This window comes from Vipera ursinii (genome assembly GCF_947247035.1).
Source record: "Vipera ursinii genome assembly, chromosome: Z".
In the NCBI taxonomy this organism is placed as follows: Eukaryota; Metazoa; Chordata; class Lepidosauria; order Squamata; family Viperidae; genus Vipera; species Vipera ursinii.
The window spans coordinates 74,628,969-74,639,628 of NC_139517.1; the positions used below are offsets into that span (position 1 = coordinate 74,628,969).

Genomic DNA, 10,660 nt, shown 5'->3' on the forward strand with positions numbered 1-10,660 from the left:
GTCATATTGTAATGGAATGTATGGATGACCTTGGGGGACAAGGGGAAGAGAAGTTGCCTAGGAAACAATGAAACAAGAGAGGAGCCCCCAATGGATTAATAGTCAGTGAAAGAAAATTTCCCCCTAAATTGATCAGGTGGTTAAAAATGGCGCCTGGGAAGTTTGTGTCTTCAGACTTGCAAGTTTCTGTTAATGTAGCCTTACAATAAAGCAGAATCAGTACATCTGATCATATCTGTTCACTTGGGACTGCTAACATGTAGAATTAAGACACTTTTGAACTTAGTTTTAGTCCCAATAATAGTTTGGAAGAAAGAACCAGTTTGGATTAGTGTTAAGGCACCAGGACACTGTGAGTTCTATCCAAGGCACTCTTTCCCAGCCCACCACATCAGGCCTGAGAAATAAGCCAATTGATTAATTCCTATGGCAACCAATTATCCGAGAAATAAAAGTAGAATCTGGTCTTCTGGGAAAATATAAGAAGAGAAAAAAAATGTTTTGAAGAAAATAAATGGGACCTGTAGTACAGAATGCTCATTGATAAGCATTTCTTAAAAAGAATACAGTACAAGTAGTCCTTGACTTAAAACAATTTGTTTAGTGACCAGTGTTACAGCGGCACTGTAAAAAGTGACTTATGACTTGATTTTCACACGACTGCTGCAGCACCCCCATGGTCACATGGTAAAAATTCAGGTGCTTGGCAGCTGACTCATATTAATGATAGTTGCACTCTGTCAGGGTCATGTGATCCCCTTTTTGTGACCTTTTGAAAACAAAGCCAGTGGGGAAACCAGATTCACTTAACAACTTTGTTACTAATTTAACAAGTGCAATGATTCACTTAACAACTGTGGTAAGAAAGATCTTAAAATGGAGCAAAATTCACTTAACAACTGCCTTATTTAGCAACATAAATTTTGGATTCAAATGTGGTCATAAGTTGTTGATGACCTGTATTCTTTTTCATATTTCCTGCCAGATATTTTCTCTTAAGATTCTATGAATTCTAGAGTTCTAAAGCAATACAGGTGATCTTCAACTTATGCCTGATTTCTTAGTGAGTTTTTGAAGTTATGACCGGATGCTTCCAAAGCTACTTATGATCTGGTTTCAAAATTACCACCCTCATGCTGATTCACCCTTATGACTGACTGTAGGGATGTTACAAAGACCATCCCCCCAGGTTATTTCCCTCTTTTCCCATCCTGCTGGATCTTGGCTTTGCTTTCCCTTTGCTGGGTCTCCACAGCCTTTGGGTCTGCTTCCCATCCTACCAGGTCGGATGGCTACTTCCATTCCTGTTATTGATCATGGGCTAGAATGGTTCAGAGGTTACATTAGGGAAGCAGAGCTCTGTCCCTGGACAGTGTAGGCTCATCCAAGACATGGACACCATTTTCAGACTTTCTGCTTTGAAAATGGGGCCCATTTCCATAAAGAAGCCACATGACAAAAAAAAATTCCCGTAGTAAACAATGGATTTGCTTAATGACTGCTGCAAAAAAATTAAGTTGGCCATGTGATGAGCTGTTTTACAACTGTCACAACTGTAATTGTCAGGCTCCACTATAGGTTGTAAGTTGAAGGCTACTTGTACTTGCAAAAACCTATATGAAAATGTTTAAATTATATTTTTCCCATCTGCAGATTGTTTTGATTAATGCAAGACAATTTGTTATGATCTTTCATTGCTAAGTTTGGTAATAGAGGTTCATTTGCTAGTTCTTACATGATGATTAGATTACATACTTTTATGTGTAGATTGTTCAGTGTTTAATTTAATAGCTTTATAAGATGAAGATTATTTCAGATTTTTGGGATAATCAAAGCATGGAAATTTCTTCATTATAATAAAATATGCTTTTTTGTTTTGTTTTCACAGATATTGCCAGATGCCTTTGCCATTGGGCTATAATCCTTATATGTATGGCCAATACAATCTTCCATATACACCATCACCTGGGTATCAAAATCCTGGACAAGCTCCTTATCCAGGACCACAGCAACCTGGATACCCTTATCCACCACAGCCATATTATCCACAGCAATAACGTATCAGAAAAGAATCATTGCTTGTTATAACTAAGAGTAATTTGCAATAAGCATACTAAACTTCTACTTCAGCTAATGTACCTCACTGTACTGGAATGGTTGATAACTTCCTTTCCTAACAATGCTCCAAAACATCTATTTTCTCAATTGAATTCTGACTATATCAGACTTCTTGAGAAAGTGGCAAGCTACTACAATATTAAATTAACAGAATTAGATTATAGCGAAATTCAATTTATGTACTAATTTACCTACACCAAATATTACTTTGCATTTCTCTCCCTATAAATAAATACTAAATAATTGATCTAAAACAAAATGGCACAAGCATTAGTCTGATATAAACTATAAGAGTAAATAGAATTTCTATATTATATTGGTTTGTATTTTGGATTTGCTTTTAGTTACCAATATGTTTTGATTAAAGCATTGTAAATTGTAAGTGCAAAATACGCTGCATAAGATAGTTTGAAAATTATACTTAGATATTTTATATTTGGCTATAACTAATGTATGTTTTTGAAGCTAGAGCACCTTCTTTGGCATTGCTTTTGAAGCTGAGATTTCTGCAAACCAGTCATGGTTTCTTATATTAAGTTACTATAATATACAAACAATCTGAAAAATCAATATGTTATTCCAGAATAAGAGAAAATAAATCAGCATATTTTTATTGAATCATTCAAAGACTAGCTTGTAAGGTATTCATTGGGGATATACACTTGACATTTTGATATTTTACTTCTGGCTTATCTAATTGTGCTGTTTTTTGAAATGCTAAAAGTTCAGTTGTCCTCTGCAACTTGCCTTTATCCTACCTCATTACATGTGCCTCTGTGTATACAAAGATAATCCTGTGCAACCTACTTTTCTTGGGATGTCTAAAAAAGCTTAAGTTACAAATGTGGATAAATAAAAATAATTACATTTATTTAACCAATTTACTCCGTTTGCAAGGTTTTGAAAAGAACAAGAAACTCATTCTGCAATTAAAATAAGATTCTACTAGAGTTGAATGTAAGATTATGCTTGCATGACATAATAGGATGCATGTGCCCAGCTAAGAAGCCTTGTGCAGCACATCAGCATTTTTAAAGAATTAATAAATATACTGCCCCTGCCACTAAAAGACACTCTGGATTTCTGAAAGTGTCACTGCTAACACTGCCAGCTCCAGTGCTGCCAGTCTGCTAACTGCAAAACAGTTGTTAATACATGTCTTTTTTTTTCTTTTGCAGCATGCAAAAGTTTTTGATTGATTGATTGATTCATTCATTCATTCATTTTCTATAGCTGCCCATATCCACCAACTGATTCTGAGTGACTTAACAATTCTAAAATTATAAAACAGTTAAAACAATTTTAAACTATAGACAGTAAAAACATCAAGAAAATAAATACAGTGGCCAAGATAATTAGCCAACTAACAGTAAAGACAAGAAATGGGGCCCTTCACACATTCCAGACCTGGGTACATAGTTAAGTTTTTAGTCTTTCAAAAGGCCAGCAAGATGGAGGTCATACTAATTTCCAAGGGTAGAAAGTTTCACAAAGCAAGGGCTATAGCAGAGAAGGCCCATCTTCTAGTTCCTGCCATTTGAACCTCTGACTGACATATTCAACAAGCCTCATCTGGATTGAATTGTATTGATAGACTCTTGGAAAAAGACAATCTCTCAGGTAACCCAATCCCAAGCCACATATGGCTTTAAAGAGGACAACCCTATCTTGAACTGTACCCAGAAACACCTGGTGTAGCTCATATAATTGGGTTACATGTGTCATGTATCTAGCACCATTTGATACCTGTGCAGCTGCTGAAGTTTCCAAATGCCCCATGTTCTCTTTCATTTTCATAAAAGCTAGAGAGTAAGGAAGAAAGAAAGGAATTTTTGATTCTTTATTTTAATTACTGACATCCTATTATAAATTAGTAATAACACATATTAGTAAATGGTGTTCTGAATAAATAAATCTCATTTTTATAATAGTAAAATAGTATAATTTAACCATTTAAAAAAAATTGGAAGAACAAGAAATAAATATATTTCATGTTTCTTGTAGTGAATCAGCTGTCCTAAGACAGGAATATACAAGTGTTTATTCAATCTTAGATTGAAGGTATATTATGTACAACAGTGGGAATGGGTTTCTGGGTAGTGTACAATAGCGAATAAAACAGAGCCATGTTACAGTTAAAAAATCTCCAGTAGAGGGCAGACTCAAACCATGCTTTCAAGCTGTTTTACACAAATAATATATATTGCTTTGCTGACATTACCAGGGAAGCTAATGAGAAAAAAATAAAAATAAAATCGGATTGGTATGAATAACAAAAACTGAAAACATTATGCAGGAACATATCAGAATTAATGAAGCTTGGTGAATCATAAGGCTATTTAAATGAGAAAGCTTCATCGTCATTACTTTAACTCTGCAGTATTTCAAGTCTTGCTAAGGAGCAGATTCCTATAATTGCACCCAAGACAGTTCCTTAGTTTCTCACCTTGTTTATCTCAGTGACTGAAGAGCAGGCAGGAAAAGGCCTCTGAAGAGCAGATTCTTGGGCATATTATTTGAGAGTGAGATATTTTGAAATTATGACCTCAATTCTCAAAAGTTTGACCAGGCAATTGTGGTTTTTTTAAAAACTCCTTTAGCTATAAGTGTACATTGCAGCAGAATACAGCTAAGTGATGCTATACGTGATGTTGCACTTTGTACAGAGAAATCAGATTAGATAAAATATTTTCTTTCTTTTTTATTGAAAAGTTTTACAATACATTTTTTTAACAAAACAAAACCCCTCCCAACCCCCTCCCCTCTCCCCAACCCTCCCCAACACCTCCCTTCCCCCTCCCCCCTCCCCGACTTCCCAGAGCTAAATACAGGGTATAAAAATACAAACAATCATAATCTACCTTATGAAAACAACAATAAGCTATTAAATCTATTGCACTTTAACTCTTATAAAATAACTACAAGCAATATAAATATCACATCAATACTTATTCAAATGCTAGATGAAACTTTTTAGTCCCATATTTATTCTGAATATAATCAATCCATTTTTTCCACTCCACAATATATCTGTTGCGAATGGTCTTTCAAGTACGCTGAAATCTTTGCCATTTCCACCAGGTTGGAAACTTTTAAAGTCCATTCTTCTATAGTCGGCAGTTCTTCCTTCTTCCAATATTGCCCTAATATTTTCCTTTATTAACTATTTTTCATTCTTCTTTGTTTCTATTAAAATGTGAAACTATTGCTCAAGAATATAAGTTTATTTCTCTAATAATATCTAAGAAGGAGGCTAAGATGCTTTTTCTCAAACTGTTTAGCCCGCAATGAATCCTCCTACAGTCTATTCTGATACCTATGGAAATATTTAACTAACTTGTTCTAATCTCACTGATTTTGTTTCAAATTTTCTTTGTGGGATTGCTATCTTTCTTGTCATCCTTATTTTTAATTTCCCATTCCCCAAATGAAAACTCCTTTTCATTCCTATAGATTTAGCTGCTTTGCTTCAAAGGACAATTTCTCACTACAACTTTTTCATGTGCCAAATTGCATGGTTGAACAACTACATATTATATTTGTAGGGTTTTCAAAGGTTAGGTTCTGTATTGCATAGACTTTAGGGAACAAAATCCAAATAACTTTATAGTTTTTATTTTAACTAGGAGAGGGACGAAGGTACAGGCCCTTCACAGGAAGTAAAACCTGTCATTCCTCTGTTGAGAGGAATGTTAGTTCACTCAACATCACTCTTGATAATCTACATAATTTTTTACTAAGTAATTCTGGAAAGATGATGTATTCTAGTTGGATAATCATTCCTCTCTCAGATCATTTGCTGCGACACATGAGATGGGAAACTGCTGGTTTCGGTGTGGCACGGATCTTTGCCTCTGGCTGGAGACAAACAGCCAGCAAATGGCCAGTTTCGGCGTGGCGTGGATCTTTGCCTCCAGCTGGAGGCAAAGAGCCACACCATGCTGAAATCAGCCGTTTGCCACCTGCCCAGTGCTGCTGCCATGAGGCCGTGGAACAAGCCAGGCGGAGATAAGGAACCTGGTCGGGGCTCTGCAAAGATTGAGTTGGGGCAGTGGGAGAATGGCCAGGAGCCAGCCAGCCAGCCAGCCAGCCAGCAAGCGAGAGCAGGTTGGGTGGGAGTATCGGGATCTGGCCCCTTTTATCTTGTCCAGGGGCCAGGGAGAAGTTGCCTGCTCAGCCTCGTGCGTGGTGGTTGTGGCCCGTGCAGGCTCTGGTAAGCCAGTCAGGGCCAAGGAGCCAGCCAGCCAGCCAGCGAGAACAGGGTTGGGTGGGGGGATCGTGATATGGCCCCTTTTACCTTGTTCAGGGGCAGGGGAGAAGTTGCCTGCCAAGCATTCCTCCCTTCCTTTGAAACAAACAATCCCCCCAATTCTCCCGTTCCTGCCTTCTGAATTAAAATGAGAGAAAGCCAAGTTTCTTGTTTTGTGGTCTTGACATATTTAAACTGCAGCTAGAAGGAAGTGGGGAAGAAAACCATCACGAGACACTCTTCAGTTTTAACTTTTTTTCCTTGTTGCTTTTTGGAGTTTTCATCCTACTTTTGTGAGAGGGCAGCGTTTGGGAGGGGGTGTAGCTGCCCCCTTCCTCCCCAAGCCATCAGGTGAGCAAGATGCCTGCCTGCTCACGCTCTTCCTCTGCCCCTATCGTTGTTGTGAGCATTTCTGTTGAGGATTGGGGTGGGGCTGTTTGGTTTTATTCCCCTCCCATCTGCTGGGTGATTGCAGCAGGTTTTGGTCTCTTCTGTCTTGCTTTGAGGTTACCCACAAAGCATGTTCGGTTTTTTGGGGGGGATCCTCACTCCGGTTGCTAAGCTTGCTTAAACCCTCTTTCTCCTCCTCCTCCTCATCGGATATGCCCTTTGTCTGCAACCAGCCCCTGCTTTGCCTTGCCTTGCCTTGCCTCATGGCAATGGCACCCCCGCCCTGCCCCCTCCCTCACCTTGCCTCACCCTGCAGGATGAGCCTCCTGCCCACTGCCCCACCCACCAGAGACCCCCTGGATCGCCCCTAACCCTGCCTGGCCCCTACAGGCATCCTTTCCCAGGAGCAACATTGAGGTGGCCACGCCCCTGGCCACGCCCACCCAGTCTGCCATGACTACCATAGCCATGCCCACCCAGTGGGCCACGCCCACCCGGCAATATATAAGTGGGTTTTGGATTGCAGTTTGGGCACTCAGTCTCTAAAAGGTTCGCCATCACTGGTCTATACCAGAGGTGTCAAACTCAATTTCATTGAGGGCCGCATCAGCATTGCGGTTGCCCTCAAGGGGCCGGGTGGGTATGGCCAGGGTGGGCGTGGCCTACTGGGTGGGCGTGGCTAGAGTGTGTATGGCCTACTGGGTGGACGTGGCCAGCTCTACATCATTCGCATCAAGGGTGCCTATGGGGCCTGGGCAGGAGTGGGACAGATCTGAGGGTCTCTGGCAGAAGGAGCGTCTCTGGGCCAGGGCCAAGGCAGTGTGGGCCGTTCCCTCACTGTTTCCAGGATGGCTTCGTGGGCCACATGAAACCACTTCGCGGGCCAGATCTGGCCCCCGGGCCTTATGTTTGACATGTCTGGTCTATACTGTCATTAGGTTTGCTGTATCTGTCTTTTATGTTTCTTTGTGATTTGCTTACATCAGTATCTAGGAAAGTATGATCAAAAGTTTTCCTGGTAGAGCTTTTACATTAACAAATTTAACACAAAATTTAGGAAAAAATTTGCAATAGGAAATCAGTAAGTGCTCAAGATGATTATGATAGTTTTTTTCTGCTGCTGTGCCAGATCTGAGATGAGTTTGGAAATATTAAGTTCTTGTATTTTGTTTTGAATATTAATGCAGAACATTTTAATGCAAATATACTGAAAGTGTCAATAATGATGGAATGTGTGAAAGAAGAATGTCAGTTTTTTTAAGTGCCAACTGAACTATTGACAAGAAGGGTCAAGAGGAGAAAATGTTTATGGATGCCAATTGAAATTATGAATGGTTGATTTCACACAAGAGGTGAGTGTAAAAAGATTAATACAAAGGAGATTAAGAGAAACAAACAAAGCTAGAGCTGAGATGAAAAAGCAATAAGCAGGTATTAGACTTAATATAAAGATAATTTCAAAACTAAAAACTAACAATATCTTCACCTTGCATGCATTTCTTAGGAAACCACTCTCCCTTGTTATATTAAATACCAAACATTTACATTTTCTACTCTTTGAATGGACAATAGGGCTTATCTAAGTATAGGTTTTCCAAACTGGGGGAAATGAAGAGAGGTTTTTAAAACAGGAAAGTGGAAACGAGGCATGTGAAGGAATGTTGTGATTCTGTCATGAAGTATGTAATGGGGAGAATGTGTGTAATGCTAGATACTATAAACCACGCTGAAAATCATATACAGTATATACATATACCTGACTAACTACCACAATTGAGACAGGAACTTCAGTTGCTAACTGATGTAGTCATTAACTGAGTCTCATGTGATCCCCACATGATGTTACAACTTTTTTGTCAAGATCATTCAACAAATTCACTGTAGTTAAGTGAATCTAGCTTCATCTATTGACTTTACTGGTTTAGAAGCCAATGGGAAAGATTGTAAATCGCAATCACAGATTCTATGATGCTTCAACTGTTGTAAATAGACATCAGTTGCCAAGAGCCTGAATCACAATTATATGATCATAGGGGCATTGCAACAGATTTAAGTATGATGACTGGTAGTAACTTTTTTCAGCATTGTTGTAACTTTGAATGGTACTAAACAAATACTCATAAATCAAGGAAAAAGTCTATTCTATATAAACAAAGCTGTACACCATCTCTTAATGGCACCCTTATTTTGTTTTGCCCAAACCCCCACAGAAGCAAGTTATTCTCAAGTTTTGTTCCCTTTGCAACTCCGCTGAGAAACAGTAGCTCAAGAATCAAACAGGACATTCTAGTTTCAAATGACTCTGCAATTTTGGAGCAACTGGCAAGGGTAGCTTTCCCAAGAACGAAAAAAAAATTCCATTGCTATTTTACTGCTGAAGTTACTCTTTAAAGCATAGCAAAAGGAGCTATTTCAAATTCCAGCAAGAAAAGTGGAGCTTTAGCCCATCCTTTCTTTGTTCTTTCCTTTGTCTAAGTATGAATATTCAGTGTGTGAACTACCTATGTGGGAAAGAAGAACATATAAGTAGTCCTTGATTTACGACTAAAATTGAACTCAAAATTTCTGTTGCTAAGTGAGAAAGTTGTTAAATGAGTTTTGCCTCATTTTATGACCTTTCTTGCCAAGTTGTTAAACTAAAATCACTGCAGTTGTTAAGGTAGAAACACGGTTGTTAAGTGAACATGCTTTCCCATTGACTGCTGATCAGAAGGTCACTGCATAAATATACGTCAATTGCCAAGCATCCGAATTTTGATCACATGTCTATGGGAATGCTGCAACAGTCTTAAGTGTGAAAAACAATCATAATCACTGTTTTCAGTGCCACTGTAACTTCAAACACTCATTAAATAAACAATTGTAACTCAAGGACTACCTGTGTATAGAATGTCCCAGATACAATCTGTGGCATCTTTAATTGCATCTTTGGGTCATGTTCCTTTTTGGAGAACCACAAAGCAGAAATGGAAGGAACACTTATGCAGGCCAGACATTCATTCTCATGTACACAGTAGCCCATTCAAATAGCTGATCCATTCATAAGTCACCCACATATGTAATGTATTCTCCAAAACCATGCTACACCATACATAAATGCACAGCCACATCTATGGCTCTATTGAACTCAAGGAACTAAACTTGGCTTAGGGGAGCAGGAGATTGTAGCAGAAAAATGAAGAATTTTGTGTGATTTAATAAAAAGGGTTCACTTTTAGTTCCTTTAATAATTAATTATGGTTCATGCCAGAGCGTGACATGTCATGAGAGTGTTTTTGCTGTATCTGCCATAGCTATCCCTGTAGATAGCTAGCTGAAATCAAGGGTTAATCTCAGTATGTCTGTGGAATTAAAATACAGTGGTACCTTGGTACTCAGCTGCTTTGAAACTCATTGAATTTGGTATTCAACCCATTTTGATATGAAAATTTTGTCCTGATACTCATTGTTTGTTTGATACTCGACACACAAGCTAGAAATTGTCAGTGTCAGCTGCCTTGTGACTCACTACATCATTCCTTATGGGCAAAATTTGTTTGGTACTCATAGTTTTTGGCAGTGCTTTTTTTCTAAAAAAAAAAGTGCCGGAACTCAGAGGTGCTGTCACTGGGAGCAATGGCAGTGTCTTGCTACAGCATTGCTGCCCGTCGTTTGCACCCCCGCCCCTGTGGCTTGGAGCCAGATGCCACGGGGATTCCCCTCACCACAGCTGCCCTGGGGATTCCCCTCCCCACAGTTGCCACACTGCGGCCCATGTTGAGCCCTCACCCAGAGCCCCCACCCAGAGCTGCTCCGAATCCCGACCCAGAGCTGTGTTCTTTGTGGTAGTGGCTGATGGACTCCAGCACCGGCACTCGTTCACTTACTGCCCCATCGCTTCCAAATGCAGTAAATGAGTGAGCG

General features: G+C 39.3%; 1 protein-coding gene across 2 annotated transcripts in view; it reads left to right on the forward strand.

Annotated features, from left to right (window-relative positions):
• The window catches only part of PDCD6IP (programmed cell death 6 interacting protein), a 43,550-nt gene extending 40,475 nt beyond the window's left edge, over nt 1-3,075 (forward strand). For both annotated transcript variants that reach the window (XM_083377390.1, XM_083377391.1), the window contains exon 18: nt 1,889-3,075. In XM_083377390.1, coding sequence (XP_083233516.1) covers nt 1,889-2,057 — 169 coding nt within the window. In that variant the 3' untranslated portion in view covers nt 2,058-3,075. The remainder of the gene's footprint in view (nt 1-1,888) is intronic.
• The last annotated feature ends 7,585 nt before the right edge of the window (nt 3,076-10,660 follow it).